The sequence below is a fragment of the Salminus brasiliensis genome, chromosome 9 (genome assembly GCF_030463535.1).
Source record: "Salminus brasiliensis chromosome 9, fSalBra1.hap2, whole genome shotgun sequence".
NCBI lineage: Eukaryota > Metazoa > Chordata > Actinopteri > Characiformes > Bryconidae > Salminus > Salminus brasiliensis.
The window spans coordinates 40,503,080-40,525,171 of NC_132886.1; the positions used below are offsets into that span (position 1 = coordinate 40,503,080).

General features: G+C 45.6%; 1 protein-coding gene across 2 annotated transcripts in view; it reads right to left on the reverse strand.

Moving 5' to 3' along the window:
- Window positions 1-22,092, reverse strand: part of dpp6b (dipeptidyl-peptidase 6b) — a 148,252-nt gene that overhangs the window by 102,169 nt on the left and 23,991 nt on the right. Inside the window, exon 1 of one of the 2 annotated variants that reach the window (XM_072688448.1) lies at window positions 4,178-4,279. The exons of the other annotated variant lie outside the window; for it this stretch is intronic. Coding sequence (XP_072544549.1) covers window positions 4,178-4,213 — 36 coding nt within the window. The 5' untranslated portion in view covers window positions 4,214-4,279. Of the gene's footprint in view, window positions 1-4,177; window positions 4,280-22,092 lie in introns of those variants that run through there. 2 annotated transcript variants of the gene reach the window in all.

Here is a 22,092-nt window from a genome sequence, read left to right on the forward strand (position 1 = left end):
GATCCTTCAAGGTGTCTTTCCCACTTTCACCTTAGCCAAAGTTATCAACTTTGTGTTATCACTAGCGGTGGGTGATATGGAAAAAATTGGATATCACGATATTTAAAGACATTTTTACAACATACCATATTTATCGCAATATTTTGTCATGCAGAAAAAATGCACCAACAGCGTAGAATATTTAAAAACTGCTGTCCAAATACTCTCCCATACTGAGTACTGTGATTGTTACTCAAAATATGCTTCACTCTATTGAATTGAATAAGACTGTGTACACTCTTTGTAATGAAACATGCAGATAACCAGTGCTCTTTAAGCACTGCTGATACATTTACATTTAAGACATTTAGCAGACGCTCTTCTCCAGAGCGACTTACAAAAGTGCTTTGCTATTTACCCAAGAAAAACCTCAGCTAGTTTGAATAGACTAATAAATCAAAGATACAAGTCAGTAAGGTGACCACTCTGCTATTCGCCCAAGTACTCTCAGAAGATGAGGGTCTTCAGTCTGGGTTTGAAGACAGCGAGCGTTGGACTCTGCTGTTCGGACACCCAGGGGAAGTTCGTTCCACCACTCTGGTGCCAGGACAGAAAAAAGTCTGGGCGCTTGTCTTCTGTGGATTTTGAGGGATGGCGGGTCAGGCCGAGCCGTACTTAAAGCTTGAAGGGCTCTGATATCCACGATATACACATAAAAGCATACTGTGTACCAAGATCACAAAATGTATCACGATACAATAAAATATTGTCATATTGCCCAGCTCTAGTTATCATGGCTTTTCTGAAGAGGTGCTCTCTCCACTAGTATGAGCATTAGCTGCTTATTGCACTATATGTACCTTCTGGAAGAGCAGCCAAAGCCTCTATTCCACTGTGCAGTGGCCTTTAGCTGGCTAGGCCACCTTCTTTGGGCTAAGTAGACTCCTGACATGAAAAAATCATCCAATTCCAATCATAATACACATTTCCTCTCCTACTTACAGACTCTGATTTGGTCCAGAGTGAGTGTTTAGAATCTACACACCATTATTTATATTCATATTTCAATGAACTACAGGTCAGAAATAAAGCTTATTGGACCACAACCCTCTTTCAATCGCTAGTGGTAATTGTGAAGGGTTAAGTGCGGAGACGAATGCAAGGTCGGTTAGAGACGTGATTAATGGGTGGTCAGGAATGAATCGGAAAACAACAGATGCAGGAGTTTGGGTTAATTGATTTTAATGGCGAGACTCACAGGTTGCCTCGCTCTGGCACCGACTGGCACGCTAACTGGCGGGTGGGATAAAGAAGTGAAATAAAGAGTCACTATTATGTTTGCCATCTGTCCAGTTCAGTGAGTGGGTGTTCACAGCTACAGTCTGAAATATTGTGGAAATAAGCTATTTCAAGTGTAAATAATAGACCGTTGGCAGGACATTCAACTGCTCTCCAAACCGAGGATGCGGCCCACTCGTATTTCTTTTCTCCTCGGCGGCAAGGTTAGTGAAATGCTCTCAAACTAGACGCAATGTCATTCGATCGCAGGTTCCATGACAAAAGGCTAAATCAGAAGACTCGGTAGTCAACAGAAAGGACAATGTCATATTGTACTTTCATATTATTGCTTACTCGCAGCAAAGAAACCTGAGACATGCCGTGTGTATGAATGTAAATCAATGTAATTCATTATGTAAATGGTTTGTGTTATTAATTATGTAACTGTGTATAATTTTATACAACAAAACACAAGGAATAACAACACATTTATTCTAGTCATATTTTCATGCTCCTGTAGCAACCTCATCTGCAAATTATAACGATAATCAGGGATCTATTACTCAAGACAAGACTGTTTTTGTACCATAACAGTGTGCATTTTCATGCTGAGGTGTGTGTAGAAATCCCATAATTCACTTCTACATTATTTGAAACTCCTCTTGGTGGAGGTAGTTTCATCAACAGCTCACAGTGAGAGCTAGCCAGGTTAAAGCACAGCCTCCAAACATGGTGGAGGTAGTTTCATCAACAGCTCACAGTGAGAGCTAGCCAGGTTAAAGCACAGCCTCCAAACATGGTGGAGGTAGTTTCATCAACAGCTCACAGTGAGAGCTAGCCAGGTTAAAGCACAGCCTCCAAACATGGTGGAGGTAGTTTCACACACTGTTACTGTAAGTAGGTATTGAAAGACCACCCATACAACTAGTTGTATCTTGTGTCACTTATAATTATTATTATTATGTAAATGATTGGATCCAGGGATAAGCAGAAATGTGCAGATTGTCTATTTCTTAGTAGTAATTTAGCATAAATAATTATTTAATAACCCTTTAACGCAATGCTTTGCCATTTACTGCTCAGTACGGGTAGTATGTGGTTTTGCCTGCAGTTTTGTCTTTGCTCTGCACTGTTGGTCGTACCTTATCTTCACCCAAGTGTTCTTTATCCTTTAATTTTCCACAGTTTTAGCCTTTAACTGTCTTCTTTGCTCCCTTATGTACCCTCCTGTACCTGGTAAGTTTCTGCCTGCCAGTGTTCTGCTATTTCTGACCATGTTCACAATAAAAACAGCCGTCCAGCCTACTCGCCTGCTCAGATATGTCTGTAGAAATATGCGCACTGATAGCCATCTGCTGATAAAACAGAGGAGATCTACATGCAGTCCATATTTCAAAAAGAAATGATACTGATGACAATGATGATTAATTATCAGTATTTTAAAAATACGGACGTCACATCTGGGCGTGAATCAATAAAACATCTACAGTGTAAAAAATAACACTTACAGTGTTGAATTATACAGTACGAATAAAACACTGTAGGGCTAAAGCAACGCTGCAGGAGTGAATTCTCAACTGCGGGATATATTTAATGTGCGACAATCTAAAATAGAGCATCCTACAAGTAACCTCGCTGCTCAACATAAAAAAAATCGGACCACGGCCACCATGTTGCCTTGACAGCGGAAATAATATACAATATAATAAAATATACACTACCGTAGCGCTTATAGAAAATATCTCAGCTCATATTTAGTCCTGAGAGTGTCCTATTCCTCAGTGCTGAACACATACGGTGTAGAATTACTGCTGATATTAGTCCAGCTGGACATTATTACAAACACTGATTATCTCCATCCACAGGGGTCAGAGACAGTCAAAGGCTGGATCTACACCTTAGGCATCAGGTGAACAGTCCGTTCTTGAAGGTGACGAAGGCGTTGAAGACAATGACTGGGTCAGAACATCTCCAGAACATCAGGGAAATCCTATTGTGAGCTGGACCGCCCACTGTTGCTTGATTTTGATGCTAATTTTATCTTAACTACAAATATTCATTGAAATATTTTCTTTATCTTACAGATCTTAATACACATCCAGCTGAATTATTAAAACATTGACGCTCCAAGTGTTAATTTTTATTAATGAAACACTCCAGATGTTCAATCAACACTCCAAAATGTTTTGAATGTGTGTCCAGATGTATTTAAATGCACACCTGCTGTCAGATTTGGCCAATCCAGGTCTAAAAAGTAAAAATCCACCTGTGAAAGGCTGTAATAAGGACAGCCTGTAAAAATCCAGTCCGGGATTTTGTTCCAACTGCCTGGGCGCCGCTGCTGCAGCACAGCTGCAGCAGCGGCGCCCAGGCAGCTGGAACAAAATCCCGGACTGGATTTTTACTCTCCGCACCTAATTTAGTTGAATTCCACCTCTAAATGCTAAAAAATCACCCAGATAAACACAAAAAAGCACTTTCCACATATATCACCTACATTATATTTAATTTAAGTCCAGTTTACGTGAAATTCGACACGATACAAGCCTCACTTCCAATCCCAATCCTCATTTAGAGTTATCCAACACTGCAGGTGTTCACACAGCTCGCTAAGTAAGTCTAGCTGGTGGTAATTCAAGCCTGCCTGAGTAAAGTGAAACTTTAAACACCTTACACAGCCCGAAAACACACACTTTCCCACAGAAACACGCAAACTGTACCTCAGAAACCGGCCGTAGCGTTTGTATCTGTGCCGGTTTGACCGTTAGGTCCGCTTTCTGACTGCTGGACTAACTAGCTAGCGCTCGCGCCGCCAAAAAAACACCCAAAACGGGGGCGTTTTGCCCCCCAAATCGTCTTTTTAAGAGTGTCCCTGCTGTGTAATGTCGGTGCGGTGCCTACGAAGCCGGTGTCAGTCTACCTGGTCGTGGTGCTGAGGCTCTTGAGTCGCTGTCATCTCTGAGGGGAGAGCTGAGGAGAGTCTGAGTCCGTGCAGCGAGATTCACCCGCAGCCACGCAGGCCACGCCCCCGGCGTGCGCTGAGTGGAGGGGCGCTGGCTGGAGCGGGCTGGCGGCCAATCAGAGCGCGGGGGAGGCGGGAGATGCGAGAGAATTGAAAAAGGGATGGAAGCGAGGCAGATCTGAGGGTCTGAGGGGGCTAGATGTGTGTGTGTGGGGGGGGGGGGGGGGGGGGGGTACAGTATAGGTTCTTGTCTCAGATGATGTAGATCCACCCCTGGAAAAGAGCCTTTATGTTCCTCACCTTATCTGCCAGTGGTTATAATGTTATGGCTGATCTCATAGGGGTCTGTGTGTTTTGCTCCATCGCTCTTGAGCAGTGCAGCTCAGCACGTCCTGATCTCAGTAGTGAGTGTTGTGTTCACACTCTCACACACTCCTAATTTTAGCACGTCTCGACTCCCTTCCCCCTTAGATCACTCTTTGTGAGACGTGTCACACTCCGTCCCTCCCTCTCATCATTCAGGAGAGTCTCTCTTGGTGCGGTCTTTTCGGGAAGTTCATCAGAATCTACGCTCAGAACTAAAGGAATCGGAATGGTGTTGGTTTTAACTCCGTCTCGTCACACATCCCAGACCAACAGTGGCAGCTTGGCAGGCCTCGCCATTCGAACCCACAACCCTGTGGTTAAAGCCCCAGCGCTCCAACCACCAAGCCACAACTGCCCTAACTCCGCTACACTGTCACTGTCCTCAGCAATCACATAGCAACCACCTGCTATACCAAAAACAACAAAGTCACCGAACAACACCATAGCAACCACCTAGCAACACTACAGCAATCGCCAAGCAAACTACTTGGCAACATCACAACATCCACCTGAGATACCATAGCAGCAACACCTTTGCAAACACTTACTATAGCAATCACCTGGAATGCTATTACAACCCCATAGCAACAACCTGGTATACCACATCAATCACCTAACAGCACCTTTGCAACCACCTCAGATACAGAGAATACAGCAGGGATGCCATAGCATCCACATATAAAACTACTTAGCAACACCATAACAACCACCTGGGATACTATAGCAATCACCTGACAACCCCTTATCAAACACTTACAGCAATCATCAGGGAATACCGCAGCAGCCACCTAACAACACCATTACAACCACATAGCAAGCACCTGATATACTATAGCAACCATCTTACAACATCATAGCAACCACTTAACAAACTACTTTGCAACGCCATCAGCAACAACTACCTAGAATACCGTGGAAACCACCTAACAACACCGTAGCAACATTTAGCAGTCCTTTAGCAATCACCTGGAATAGCAAAGCAGACACTTAGCAGCACCATCACAACCTCATAGCCACCATGTGGAACACCAAAACAGCCACCTAGCAAACTACTTAGCAGCACCATAACAACCACCTAGCAACACAGCAGCAACCACCCAGCTACTTCATAGCAACCACATAGCAACAGCCTAGCAACTCCCTGGACTTGAGGAAAAAGCACTTTTCTAGTTTGTGGTTAAATATTGTAATGAATAAGAAACAGATGGAAAAACTGAGGAATGTGCAGAATTTAAAAACCCAATCCATCCATATCAGAGTCCGTCAGCACGAGAGCAGTGATCGCTGAGTTTACAGCTGTGTTCTGCAGAAAAAAACAACAAAACAAGCCGAAACCTCAAAAGTGCAGACCCGAACCCACCAGTCCCGAATGTAATTCCACTCAAAATGTAATTAATTACACAATTAACTGATTTAATCACATTTCAATAGAAAAAGTAAACCTGGGGGTCTCTCTGAGGGTTAATGAGAGTGTGATGAGGGAGGCGTGTGATCACGCGATCGGTTTCAACGATTCAGAGTCGGACACAAAGTGTCAATTACGTGGCTCGCTGGTCTGGGTAAATAATCCCCCATGAAGATGATAAACCACCAATTTATCGATAAGCCAGAGAAGCCCTCCAGACCTGCAGGAAACACACGACGTCCTCCAGCAGAAATGAGCTGTCATCAAGGTTTAACCAGGAAAGACTGAGACGGATGAGATCACATTTAGCCTGCAGATCATTAAAACCCTAAAATAACGGATAATGGACGCCTCTAATCCTCTGTCCAGCAAAGAGAGCGGGACGGACTTGGTTTATAGATGGACCCTCTAAGCGTCTAACTGCCCTCAGTGCTGAAAATGCCCCTCGTTAGAAAGTCAGATTTATATCAATTTCTCATTTCCTGCCGTCGTTCAGTGAAACACATCCACCCAGCGTCACGGCAGAGAGCTTACAGTCCCACACACACCTGCTGCACTAGTGTTATATACACCAAGATTATTAATAACACTATATACTCCTGGTTTACTAATATTATATACTCCAACCTTGACTACCATCACATACTGCAGGTATGCTGGCATTACATTATATTATATACTGCAGATTTACTAATGTTATACACTCCATTCTAACATTACATACTCATGGCTTTCTAATCGTATATATTTTAGATATATTTACATTACATACTCCAGGTTTGCTAATATTACATGTAATATAATTTACTTCAGATTTACTAATGTTATATACTCTAGATTTACACTTATATCACATGCCGTGGGTTTAGTAATGTTATTTACTTCAGGTTTCATAATGTAAATAGCCTAAGCTTATTAGTGTTACATACTCCAAGTTTACTAATATTAAATATAATATCATTTACTTCAGATTTACTAATGTTATATAATCTAGGTTTACAAATATCACATACTGTAGGTTTAGAAATGTATACACCCGAAACATATTAATGCTATATAATCCAAGTTTTCTAACATTACAAATTCATTGTTTACTACTGTTATATATTTCAGATATATTTACATTACAAATTCGAGGTTTGCTAAAGTTACATATAATATTACTTACAGCAGGTTTACGGTGGTTGGTGTGGCGCAACAGATAACACCACTACCTGCCACTGAGCTACCACGCCATGTGGGAGACTGGGGTTCGATTCCCGGTCTGGGTGACTGTGCTGCACTACACCAATAAGAGTCCTTGGGAAAGACTCCTAACACTACACTGACCCACCTCTGTAATACGAGTAACCTTGTAAGTCGCTCTGGATAAGAGCGTCTGCTAAATGCCATAAATGTAAATGTTTACTAATGTATATACCCAAAGCTTAATAATGTTATATATTTTTTACTAACATTACATACTGCAGGTTTACTAATGTCATATACTTGTATTTATTCATTTGTTATATGTGGTTTACTGATGTTACATGCTTCAAGTGGTCTAACGTTATATACTCCATACTTACAAACATTACATTTACTTGCAGTTTGCAAATATGGAGAGGATCCACTGAAAGGTTCTTTAGGGAACCAACACTTTAAATATCAAGTTTGCTAACGTTACATATTTCAAGTTCACTAATATTTTATACAGCAGAACCTTTATAGAAGAGGTGTGGAAGCACACTCAGATACACTATGTCCAAATGTTTGTGGACACGCCTTGCATTCAGATGCAAAGTGACACACACACAGCGTGTCTAGTCCATGTAGATAAGTACTGCCAATAGAATAGGACTCATCAGGACAAACATCACAAACCTATTGTCAACATGCTGCCTAATGCCAGCCGTTGGCTAGAGGGGTATAGCGTCCTCCCAGCACTGAGCTGTGGAGCAGTGAAAGAACTGTGTTCTCTGGAAGGATGGTGGTGGATCTTCATCCGGTACTTTTGGATGGGATGAGTTGGGGATGATGAGGTGGGGTGGTGCTCATCATCATCCAACCTCCTGAACTCATTAACCCTCTTGTCACTGAATGCAATCAAATCCTCACAGCAATGCTGCTCCAAAAATCTAGTAGAAAGCCTTCCTCCCTGGACAGTAAAGACAGTTACTCCAACAAAAGCAGCATTGACTCTTTTTTTAATCCCCTTCATTTCAGAGGAAACACTGAACGAGCAGGTGTCCCAATACTTTTGTCCTGATAGTAATCAATATCTAATCATTGGTGAAGCCGGATTCCGCCGTGAGAAACAAAGCTGGAATTGCGTAGCGTGTTCAGTCATGCTAATTGAATCACGCTGTGTGTTTTTTTTTGGTTGTTGGTTTTTTTTCCGGAGCGTAAGCTCCTCTCGTTTCGGCATGCTAATTGAGCCTTAATTTCTTTTAATAGAAACATAGTTCATTTTCTCCTCTCCCCCGGCCCTCGCTTTGCAGCGACGGTCGCCATGGCAACTACAGCGCCGATGCCTTGCCTGGTTCGTGGCGTGGCTAGCGGTGCTGCATGGAGCTGGTGTGCAATAGTTTCCACCTCCTCTCCTCTTCTGTAGTCCTGCCACACTCGTTTAACACACAGCGCTCCAACGGGGGGGCTTCAGAGTGGCGCTGGGGGGCCGACACTGTCAAACAGCTGACTGTAACTGTAAAAGACAGGGAAATGTGTAGAGCACTGATGTACCGTGGTGATGTGGATATTTACTGTAACTGTGACTGTAAGCTTTGGAATATATTAAAGAGGCCGAAGCATGAAAAATCAGATTTTCACGCTTTGGGGAAATAAAAAACAAATAAAATTGATGTAAAATGTATCATTCAGTCCATTTATGAGCAAATTAAGCTGCAGAAACAGCCCGTTTCCAATTCCCGGGCTTTGTGATGTCACAAAACCCACATTTGCATACACTGTTAATTACCGCCAGTGCTTAGGTGCTCAATATTTCACAGAAATGTTGCACAGGAAAAACAGTATTTCTCATTTTTTCCAAATGACTGTGAGGTTCATGTTGGGCTGCAGCTCAGCTCAGGATTATGGGGATTACGGGTGACCGCAAACAAGAACAGTGACCTGCGAAGCTGCAGTGTCCAGTCCTAATTTGACTGTCATATACCCTATTCAAGCCTGGCAGAAATGTAGCTCCGCCCATTAGTGCGTATTTAGAGTAAAAAATTGAGTAGCTAATCAGAATAGAGCTCGTTTACATACACTATATAGACAAAAGTATTGGGACGCACGTCTCAAACACTGAATTCAGGTGTTTTTCATTCAGCCCCTTCACCACAGTGTATAAAATCAAGCCCCTAGCCCTGCAGTCTGCCTTCCCACACATCAGTGAAAGAATGTGAGGTTCTAAAGAGCTCACTGAACTCCAGCGTGGTTCTGTATGTAATAGGAGACACCACTGCACCAACAACAACAAGTCAGCTGGTGAAATTTCCTCCCTCCTAGATCTTCCTCCATCAGCTGTGAGTGGTATTATTATTGAACAGTGGAAGCGTTTAGCAACCACGTAAAAAAAAGTTACAGAGCGGGGTCAGGGCCGAGTGCTGAGCTCAGAGCAGAGTGCAGAATAACTGCAGAGCTCCAGACCTGCTGTTGGAGCTTAGAGCAAAGGAGGACCAGCTCCATATTAATGCCTATGGGTTTAGAATGGGGTGTCATCATGCTCCTGTAGGAGTAATGTGTAGGTGTCTCAATACTTTTGTCCATGGTTCATAGAGTGTGGGCTCCTCGAGATAACTCCAGTAATGTGTGGTGAACAAACAGAGACTCAAAGAGAGAACAAAGTGGACAGCTCCGGTGCTGGCTTCAGCACTAGCCCATTGAACAGCTCCGGTGTTGGTTTCAGCATTTGCCCATTGGACAGCTCCGGTGTTGGTTTCAGCGTTAGCCCATTGGACAGCTCCGGTGTTGGTTTCAGCGCTAGCCCATTGGACAGCTCCGGTGTTGGTTTCTGCTCTGGCCCATTGGACAGCTCCGTGTGACTAATGCGACTAATGCTCAAAACCACTACGGCAAACTGTTGGCCAGCAGCAACTGTGTTTATTGAGGTAATAACAATACATTAGCAGATGGAGCTCCACAGCTATGCATACACTCTATTCCATGTACCGAGGGTGGAAAAGATGTAGAGCCAGCAAGACAAGTGAGAGTATCTAACAGCTCCGAGCTCCAGCTCCACTCAACTGTTTTAAGGTCCAGATTATTCACGCCTGAGGCCTAAGACTCAGATAACCCTGAGAAGAAAAGACTTCTCATGCATTTATTTTCCATCCCCAAAACGTCCCACTACTTCACCCTCTTATTAATCATTCCTCCTTTCAGATACTTCCTGACAGCAACATGAAATCGCTCAGCAGAGAAGCCAAACTGTGTTACTATAATCTACATGCGCTCTTAACGAGGAACTCCACCCATTTCTCCATAATGGCAGTGTCCACAACAACATTTAGGAAAGTTAGTCTCCGAGGCCTCGGTGCTACAGATGGCCTCGGTGCTGGGTCAGTGTGAGCCGGGCTTTGGAAAAGCTGCAGTTTCCTCGTTCTTTTTCAATTTCCAAACACCTGAATCCACTCCAGCACCTGCCCAGCTCAGCAGAGGCCGGACTGCTTGGTTGGAGGTGGTGATTGGGTAAATCAGGGGTTTCATTGGCAGACTAAAGCAGAAGATTGCCAGAGCGGCCCTATTCCCTTCCCAACTATCCCATCGCATCAGCGCGGTGTTAATGGGGGTGTTTACCACTTCAACTCTATTAAACTATCAAAATGAAGAATCCCTGGAGGGAATGGGCCAGGAGAGTCAATAATAAGATTACTCATTAGATCCTTTTGACTCTACATGCAAACCAGTCCAGGAGGCCATCGGTCCTCGGAGGAACACCGCCCTGGTGTGATTTAAAACACAATTATTCAGGCTGCCTGTTGAATGAATTGAGAGGCAGATGAGAATGGCTATTGATTACGAGGCGACCAGCGGTTTTAATATGAGTGGCTGAGATGAAATATTTAAAGAGGAAGAGTGTGAGAGAGAGATAATGGTTGATGAAGACTGAGTAGACGAGCCAGAAACAAAAGATGATGGGAGGAAATGACTGAAATGCATTCACGTTATCTAATGGGTCATTATGTGGTCCTGCTCTGTGCACTACTTGTGGTCTTCTCGTGGTCTAAAGTTGACCACAGAGACGAGGAGTTAACTCGCTGATTCAGAGGCTTTGATTCAGAGCGTTTGTGCTTGTCTCCTCTAACCAAGGGCGTATAAACCAAGGGCGTTTAAACCAGGGGCTTATAAACCAGGGGCGTTTAAACCAGGGGCTTATAAACCAGGGGCTTATATACCAGGGGCGTATAAACCAGGGGCTCATAAACCAGGGGCGTTTAAACCAGGGGTGTTTAAACCAGGGGTGTTTAAACCAGGGGCTTATATACCAGGGGCGTATAAACCAGGGGCGTTTAAACCAGGGGCTTATATACCAGGGGCTTATATACCAGGGGCGTATAAACCAGGGGCTCATAAACCAGGGGCGTATAAACCAGGGGCGTTTAAACCAGGGGCGTTTAAACCAGGGGCTTATATACCAGGGGCGTTTAAACCAGGGGCTTATATACCAGGGGCTTATATACCAGGGGCGTTTAAACCAGGGGCTTATATACCAGGGGCGTTTAAACCAGGGGCTTATATACCAGGGGCTTATATACCAGGGGCTTATATACCAGGGGCGTTTAAACCAGGGGCTTATATACCAGGGGCGTATAAACCAGGGGCGTTTAAACCAGGGGCTTATATACCAGGGGCGTATAAACCAGGGGCGTTTAAACCAGGGGCGTTTAAACCAGGGGCTTATATACCAGGGGAGTATAAACCAGGGGCGTTTAAACCAGGGGCTTATATACCAGGGGAGTATAAACCAGGGGCGTTTAAACCAGGGGCTTATATACCAGGGGCGTATAAACCAGAGGCGTTTAAACCAGGGGCTTATATACCAGGGGCGTATAAACCAGGGGCGTTTAAACCAGGGGCGTTTAAACCAGGGGCTTATATACCAGGGGAGTATAAACCAGGGGCGTTTAAACCAGGGGCTTATATACCAGGGGCGTATAAACCAGAGGCGTTTAAACCAGGGGCTTATATACCAGGGGCGTATAAACCAGGGGCGTTTAAACCAGGGGCGTTTAAACCAGGGGCTTATATACCAGGGGCGTATAAACCAGGGGCGTTTAAACCAGGGGCTTATATACTAGAGGCTTATATACCAGGGGCGTATAAACCAGGGGCTCATAAACCAGGGGCGTATAAACCAGGGGCGTTTAAACCAGGGGCGTTTAAACCAGGGGCTTATATGCCAGGGGCTTATATACCAGGGGCGTTTAAACCAGGGGCTTATATACCAGGGGCGTATATACCAGGGGCGTTTAAACCAGGGGCTTATATACCAGGGGCTTATATACCAGGGGCGTTTAAACCAGGGGCTTATATACCAGAGGTGTATAAACCAGGGGCGTTTAAACCAGGGGCTTATATACCAGGGGCGTATAAACCAGGGGCGTTTAAACCAGGGGCTTATATACCAGGGGAGTATAAACCAGGGGTGTTTAAACCAGGGGCTTATATACCAGGGGCGTATAAACCAGAGGCGTTTAAACCAGGGGCTTATATACCAGGGGCGTATAAACCAGGGGCGTTTAAACCAGGGGCGTTTAAACCAGGGGCTTATATACCAGGGGCGTATAAACCAGGGGCGTTTAAACCAGTGGCGTTTAAACCAGGGGCGTTTAAACCAGGGGCTTATATACCAGGGGCGTATAAACCAGGGGCTCATAAACCAGGGGCGTATAAACCAGGGGCGTTTAAACCAGGGGCTTATATACCAGGGGCTTATATACCAGGGGCGTATAAACCAGGGGCGTTTAAACCAGGGGCTCATAAACCAGGGGCTTATATACCAGGGGAGTATAAACCAGGGGCGTATATACCAGGGGAGTATAAACCAGGGGCGTTTAAACCAGGGGCTTATATACCAGGGGCTCATATACCAGGGGAGTATATACCAGGGGCTTATATACCAGGGGAGTATAAACCAGGGGCTTATATACCAGGGGAGTATAAACCAGGGGCGTTTAAACCAGGGGCTTATATACCAGGGGCTTATATACCAGGGGAGTATATACCAGGGGCTTATATACCAGGGGAGTATAAACCAGGGGCTTATATACCAGGGGAGTATAAACCAGGGGCGTGGGCCGCATAAACCAGGAACGTATAAATTTGGGTCGTACAAACCAGGGGCGTACAAACCAGGGGTATAGAAATTTGGGGCGTACAAAACATGGGCGTATAAACCAGAAGCATACAAATCATGGGCGTATAAACCAGAAGCATACAAACCAGGGGTGTACAAACCAGGGGTGTACAAACCAGGGGCATATACATTTGGGTCGTACAAACCAGGGGCGTATAAACCAGGGGCATATAAATTTGGGGCGTACAAACCAGGGGCGTACAAATCATGGGCATATTAACCAGGGGCATATAAATTTGGGTCATACAAACCAGGGGCATATAAATTTGGAGGGTACTTTGGAGGGTACTTAGCCCACCCAACATTCTGTTTCGAAATACACTGTCCAAATGTTTGTGGACACTCGTTCTAACAAATTCCGTTTATGTTGCATTTAAAAAAAAAAAGCAGGATCAGCTCTTTTTAATACCCTTGACTTCAAAAGAAACAGTGAACGAGCAGGTGTCCCAATACTTTTGTCCTAGATTCTGATAATCTGGTACTCATGTAGATCCATTAGTTAGTCAGCTCTGCCAGTATATTTTCTGAGGCCATAAGAGACAGATCAGATGAATCAAGGAGCGCAGACAGGAAAGAAGGTTCATGGTGAATTGGGAGGATGAGTTTAAGACCCTACCGATCAAAAACTGGGAATTATGGGTATTCAGTTCCATCATACATCAGAATACAAGGGGAAATTACCCCATTAAAGGAGAACCTAAAGCTAGAGGCTTTTGCCTCAACATTAAAGGGTGAAGGCCACTTAGGCAGGGGGCTAATTCATACTTCCTCTCATGCGGCCATTTATCTGAAGCTCTTGATGATGACAAGCTTTTAGATCTGATGATCATAAGAAATGTCTGAAATTGTCGCTCGCTGTCTTCAGCTGCAGACGGTCATTAGAGAGCATCCCTGAGCGTGTCCAGCAGCAAATGTCGAGGGCTTTTAAAGGGAGCACTGCTGCAGCATCTACCTAAAATCTACTGTTTTAAAATGAGTTCACTAACAAAACAATCCATATACATTATTTGACAAAAGTATTGGGACACTTTCACGTTACACAAACCCACAGGCATTGCTGTTGTTGTTGCAGCGGTGTCTCCTATTACACACAGAACCACGCGGAGTTCAGTGAGCTCTTTAGAACCTCCCATTCTTTCACTAATGTGTGGGAAGGCAGACTGCAGGGCTAGGGGCTTGATTTTACACACCTGTGGTGTCAATGAGACTGAAAGAAGCACATGAGTTCAGTGATTAAGAGGTGTGTCCCAATACTTTTGTCCATATAGTGTAGATATGCATTAAAACCACTGGCAAGTGGAGTGAATAACACTGATGATCTGGTTCTAGTGGCTCCCACCTCACAACTTGCAGGATCTGCTGAAAAAGACGCCTTCAGAGAAAAAGTAAAAGGTGGTTCTCAGCCCGATTCTCAGCCTGGTTCTCTGCCCTGCTGTAAATTGAGTGTAAATGTCCTTCATTAGAAGCAGGGATAATTAGTCCAGCCTTCTCGGGGTCAGTAACTCGTGTTAGTGAGGAAAGTGTTAGTAAGGAGCCTGTGAGACTCTCATTAGCGGGTTCTTCACCGCTGAGCTGCAGACAGCTGTCCTTCTGTCCAGAGTGGGGACGGTTTCTGCATCCCCAGGGCCGCCATCCTCTCTCCAGCTGGCTGGCACCACCCTCGACCTTCACAACCTTCCACAAAGAGGTCTAACGTGGAAGACCTTCCAAATGGTGGAACACCTGCTGTGCTAATTGACTTAGCATGAATTAGCTCATTACCAGGCCCCACTGCACAAGTTTTCACCCGTCAAAGGCGAGCTCGCGCCGTGACGGTTAGCGCTTCAGACCGGGATCAGAATCACACTAATTGTGGTGTTTGCCATTTCTGGTCCGCTAACTTGTGGTGTTTGCCACTTCTGGTCCGCTAACTTGTGGTGTTTGCCACTTCTGGTCCGCTAACTTGTGGTGTTTGTCACTTCTGGTGTGCTAACTTGTGGTGTTTGCCACTTCTGGTCCGCTAACTTGTGGTGTTTGCCACTTCTGGTCCGCTAACTTGTGGTGTTTGTCACTTCTGGTCCGCTAACTTGTGGTGTTTGCCATTTCTGGTCCGCTAACTTGTGGTGTTTGCCACTTCTGGTCCGCTAACTTGTGGTGTTTGTCACTTCTGGTCTGCTAACTTGTGGTGTTTGCCACTTCTGGTCCGCTAACTTGTGGTGTTTGTCACTTCTGGTCCGCTAACTTGTGGTGTTTGCCATTTCTGGTCCGCTAACTTGTGGTGTTTGCCACTTCTGGTCCGCCAACTTGTGGTGTTTGTCACTTCTGGTCTGCTAACTTGTGGTGTTTGTCACTTCTGGTCTGCTAACTTGTGGTGTTTGTCACTGCTGGTGTTTGCTGGGGTGGATTTTTACTTTCTGGATATACCGATAACCATGACCAGGAGTCCAAAAATCTGTCTGTACCCCTCACACACTTCTCGATTCTTTCTACAACTGTCGACTCCGACTGAGGGAAAGTCTGCAGACTACAGCTAACCAAAAACGTGGCTATCAGCCAATTTGGCTGTAAAAGAATCAGGCATAAAACTTCACGATTGGCGCAGCTCTAATAGCAGCGCCCACGCTGGGATCCGGTGCCCCTTGAGCAGCCCTGTAATGGATTCCGGGATGGGCTCGATCTGCTCTATGCATCCTAGATTGGCATTACCTAGCCTCAGGCCTCTGAGGGACGGCAGAGCGCTACGACAATCTGAAAAGAAATGAAGGCAATCTTATAACCCCGTGTTATTTAGCCTGCTCTCGTTCCCAACTCTCAGGCGTGGCCATGAGGTGGGCTTGCTGAAATTGCAAAAAAGGGCAGAAAATTGACCGAGGAATTGGTGAAGGTGACCAGAGCATTCCCTGCTGACGTTCCAGAGAAACCATGTCTTGTGTTGTCCTTCAGGACACAGCTGGATGCCTCTTAACCTGCAGGCGCTACAGGGTTTTTCAGCCCGAGCTGCTTTTTCAGTGAGGCATAAAACATGGCAACCAGTCAGAACGGAGCTCATTTACATTTGATCAAAGTTCTATCAAATGAGAGGAATGTTTCATGCGTATCAAATGTGTATTAATAAAAAAACAGCATACATTATATGTCCAAATGTTTGTGGACACCCTTTCTAAATAACATATGGTTGCTGTTATCGCTGGAAGTCACACTTCCTTAAAGGAGCTCTAGAGGTGTTCAACCTTTATCTGGTCATGGTTAAATAATGAAAGTTCAGTGGATAGAAGTGAGGAACCGTGAACCTCAAACACTGCTGTTCCTCCCTCACAAGAACATTCAGCAGAACCAAAACGGAGCTGGGAAACGGGCCGGTCCCAAAACCCCAAAACTGTTACATCACAGTCTTCTGACGTCTGACTGAAAGCTGGTGAATCGATGCTAGGTACAGGAATTCGGGCTAGCTTTCCCTGAGCCAGTGTCCGCAGCTCAAACTCGGCTTGCGATAAAGAATATGAGAATCTGTGCTAGGCTAAAAGCTAACGCTGGCCAACGCTAGCTTTTCCCATCTCTTGTTTTGATCATCCACGCCCTTAAAAACAAGCTGGACCCCCGAAACCAAACCAAACTGGAGCCAAACACACAACAGAAGGGGAAGCAAGTGACTACAATCTCACACAGGACACAGCGAGAGGACAGCAGCACTGTCCGGTAAGTCGTCGCTGGGTCCATGGATCCAATACTCAACAAACACATGCTGTGGCACCTTTACAGCAACCACATCAAATGCTTAGTTTGAGAAACTGAGCAGATATTGCAGATATGCATGTTTTTTTTATGCGCAAGAAACTTGTACAGAGGCCCTAGGATTGAGCCCTGAGGAACACCACTCGAGAAAAAGTTTCTGACAGCTTCCATCAACGTAGCAGAGGGTCCGGGCTTCTCAGCTGAGTGAACGCAAAGCCGTGAGCCGCGAGGAGGAGAACTTTAAGACATTTGAAAAATGCAACCCCCTGCCCTTCGGATGATTCAGCACTCATTAAAGGATCATTAGACCAAACGCTGTTGCCGTGCAATTTCAACGATTTATGAGCCTTCTGAACTTTATTCCTCCCGATCAATTTTCTCCTTGATGGCAATAAAAGTGGGAGAAAGGGGCTCTGAAATAAAAGTTATTAATAGGCCCTGCCGTAACCATGGTTATCTACCACCGAGCATGGCCAAACACAACAATAAAAGAGGAATTATTGACAGCACTGGGCTCCAAACGGAAAAGTCGATCTGCACAGGAAGTTGAAATCCTATTAATAAAATGTCTGAAAAGAAAGAACCATCAGGAAGAAAATAAAACCCAGTGAGGAGGAGGAAGAGGAGGAGGAAGAGGAGGAAGAGAAAGACTACCCATCTTTCAGTTGGATAAAAAAGTGGGTGGAGTTAAAGCTTAAGTTTGTCCCTCCCACTGCTAAAAGCAGGTGGTGTTGAAACTCAGTGGTTAGAGTGCTGGGCTGCTGAGCATAGGGTTGTGGGTTTGATACCCAGGATGGTTCTTTAGCCAGGCTACACTGATAAGAGTCCTTGGGCAAGTCTCCTAACTCCGCATTCAAGTTCCTCTGCAATTAAGGGTTAGAGCACAGGGTTGTGGGTTCGATACCTAGATAAACCTGCCACTGCTGGGCCCTTGAGCAAGGCCCTTGACCCTTTCTGCTCCAGGGATTGCCATAGCATGACCTTGCATTCTGGCCATGGCTTTCCAAAGCTGGGACCAGCTTTTGTTGGAGTAACCGTCTCTACTGTCCAGAGCAGAAGGCTTTCTACTAGATTTCAGAGGAGCATTGCTGTGAGGATTTGATTGCACCCAGCCAGTTGGACGATCACTACCCCACCTCATCCTAAAAGTATTGGATGGAGCACCACCACCATCATTCCAGAGGACACAGTTCTTCCACTGCTCCACAGCTCAATGCTGGGGGGCTTTCTACCCCTCTAGCCCACGCCTAACGGCATTGGGCATCTACTCCAGGGAGTCCTTTTCTATTGGCAGTACTTCTTTACAGGGATTGGTCATCCATACACCTCCTGTGATGGTGATGCTGCAGCGTTGCACGCTGGAGATGTACTACCGCTGAGTAAATGACCAATGTAAGGAATTTAGATTCAGGACATCTGTAAACAGACGACTCCGTCAGTCCTGAGCTCCACAGTGGGGCGAGGAGCACTCTCAGGCCTGCTGGAGCTGCTGGAGCTCAAGCAGAATCAAAGGAACATTTCCAGACATGGCTCCCCACTACAGAGATGAGGGCTCGATGCACTTTCGTCAGCCCCATCATTAAAGGCCCCTCAATAACACCACGACATCTCTGGGCCTGAGACTCTTTCAAACCCACTTCAGCCTGAAGGAGAGCCAGAGCCAGGCCTTCTCGTCTGACGGGATGGCATGCAGGCTTCTCTGACTTTCATCACTGACGCTGCAGTCTGGAACAGCGGGGTTCCTGACAGACTGCGGCCGAACATGACAGAACCCTGCAAATCAGCTTGAAATGAGCAAAGAGACAAACACAGTGCCGGCCATTCCACACACAGGGAAGCGAGTCCTCAAAGGTACTCAAAGAACTCAAGAGTGATGGCAGTAAAAGCCCTGAGTAACACAGTAAGGCTGAATTATGGGGGGGGGGGGGGTACAGTCAGGTACTTTAGGTATGTAGAGTAATTAAACCATACCAAGTAATTAAACCATACCAAGGTTCAGTTCTAAGCCACGCTACGCCAATAAAACTGGATCCAAAAAAAGTCATTTAGATGGTAAAGGACGGTCTGGAATCTGTCGTTTGGATAAAAAGTGGTACCGAACCCACAACCCAGTGATCAATCACCCAGAATTCTAACCCCTGGACAAACGAAGACTAGCACCCACTGTTTTTAGTAGTGCATACATAAGCTTTCGATAGAGAACGCAAGTCCTATTGGGTCAAGGGGGTAGAGTGCTGCGTTACTGATCACAGGGTTGTGGGTTCGATACCACTTTTGATTCGAGTGACCTCCAATGTGAATCTGAATTACCTCTTCTTGGATCCAGTTTTATTAGTGTAGCAAGTAGTTAGAGTGCTGGGCTATTGATCACAGGGTTGTGGGTTTGATACCCAGGTCTGCTACACCAATAAGAGGCCATTCTTGTGCAATTCTCCTTCCAAATGTCCACGTCAGTCTGGATAAGGGCACCAGCTAATGCCATGTATGCAAATGAATTGTTCTAATTTTAAATACAGGGTTGTTGGTTCAAGACCCAGGTCCACTAAGTTGCCACTTTTGTATAACCGTGATGAAGCATATTTCTTAGGGCAGTAGTGGCTCAGTGAGTACTGGGTTACTGATCACATGGTTGTGGGTTTGAGACCCAGATTTGCTATTCTGTCACTGTTGGGCCCTTGTACAAGTTTTTTTCTAACATTTTAAATTTAGCAAATAAACAGGATTTGTGTATAAATATGCAGATGATTCCACTATGAGTCCAAATGTTTGTGGACACCCCTTCAAATGAATGCATTCAACTACCCAGCTGACACAAATGTGCAGCAGCACTGTGCCTAGTTCCTGTAGAGAAGAAGTACTGCCAATAGAATAGGACTCTCTGCAGCAGATCAACATCATGAGCAGCTGTGGAGCAGTGGAAGAACTGTGTTCTCTGGAATGATGGATGGTGGAGCTCCATCCAGTACTTTTGGGATGAGTTGAGGAGTTGGGGATCATCTCCATTCAACATCCTCACCTCACTAACAACAATGCTGCTCCGAAATCTAGTAGAAAGCCCAAAGGTTACTCAACAAAAGCAGGAGAAACTCTGTTTAATACCCTTTTTAAGAATTGATTCTTTGAGCTGTCGTGGACCTACATAGCCTTCGGCTGGATCGCCCAGTTCAGGTGTTATGCCCACACTGAGGCGAGGGATCAGACAACAGCAGGCGTGACTACCGCTTTTCCCAGAAGCATCTGAGGCACGTGGAGAGCCAGGCCCCCGCTGAGAACAGTCTGGAACCACAGAGAGGTTTTTTTCACACAGTTCCCAGAAACTCAATCCTGTACGGTAGCGTGAGATTAAGCGTTGTGTAACTCCTGTAATCTAAATCTATTCATTTAGTCTTGATCTAAAATATCGCTGGGTTGAGGAGTTCACTCTGCAGGACTTTAGTCAGTGTGGGAGCTCCAGGACTTCTTCAAGGCACTGGCACTGGATCAGCCATAACAAGATCTCTGTAGCTGCCCTATGGAGTCTGGAACACCAGGACCAACCTTAGCGGCAGATCCTTTAAGAAGTCCTGTAGGCTCTGAGGCGGCGTCTCTACAAGCATCAACGAATCCAAACGTTTGTGGACACCCCTCCTAATAAATGCATTCAGCTACCACTGCTGACATAGATGTGCAAAAGCACACACATAGCTTGTCCAGTGCCTGAAGGGAAGTCTCGCCAGTAGTATAGCAGTGGCTCTCTGGAGCAGGTAAACCTATTGGCACCATGCTGCCTAATGCTAGGCATTGGGCTAGAGACCCTCTCAAGGTTGAAACACTTCTTATAACCTCAGTGTGAGTGGGCGGGGCTAAACTGCTCCAGATTCAACAGGCTATAATGAGGGGGGCGTGGTCTGATAACAAAAGTAAAAGTGTATTTCCATGATATGAGCCCTTTAACTTAGCCTGGACCCTCCAGACCCTCTGAAGGGTGAAACACTCCTTATGTGCGAGTGGGCGGGGCTAAACTGCCATAATGCACTGCCTAGTGCAGGACAGTGGTATTCAGCCCTGGTCCTCCTGCTCCTGTCCTCTGCTTGAGCTATGGAGCAGAGTAGATTATCCAACATCCTCAAAAACCTGACTGCAATCAAATCCTCACAGCAATGTTTCTCCAAAATCTAGTAGAAAGCACCCCCGCCCCCTCCCCGCTCCCAGACAGTAGAGACAGTTTCTCCAGCAAAAATACCCTTGACTTCAGGAGAAACAACAAATGAGCAGGTGTCCCAATACTTTTGTCAATATAGTGTCCTAATCATATGAAGTGTCCAGGTGTAAACTGGGTCTTGGGTGCTCTTGACCCATGACCACTGCATACCAGGAACACCCCACTGGACCTGCCTGATGTTCTGGAGATGTTCTGACCCAGTTGCCTGCTGCCTTATGGACTGAATCCACCCCATGACAGGAGCCACAGGAACCAGATCCCCAATTCTACCGTTCTGGCGTTGACGGTGGGTGGGTGTTAATGTTCGCAGTGCATTTGATTGCAGAAGTTCTTCTGACAGTGATGTCACCGAGACAACAGGGGGAAACACCCGCCTGCCTGGCAGACACGAGTCCGTCAGACTCACTAAAAAGTTGGACGGAGGCTGGCCACTCCAGATTGATGCATCCCCTCGTATTATGGCATATTGACCTCCATGCATTTACCAGGAGCAGAAAGCCCAGCGAATTTCAGAGGTAAACGGCTGACCGTGCACGTCCCGCTTTCTTTTAAATACTCTGTGCATTAAGGCGAGCCTTTTCCCTCACGGCGAGCTGCAGTAAGTGTGTTGACGTGGGCCATTATTGAATATTCCTGAGAGCTAATGGACGCTGGGCTGCAGAGAAATTAAGCGGCGGCGCTCCGGCTCGCACCGGCGGAGGCGCGCTCTCATCCGACGCAAACATGAACTGAGCCTGGACCTCTGTCTTCAGCTAGTTCAGGACCTACCTAGAAAACAGGGCAAACTGGAGACTGCAGTGAGTGAGGAATGGAAGCTTGGAGGCTCCAGAGAGCGAGGGCCAACATCATAC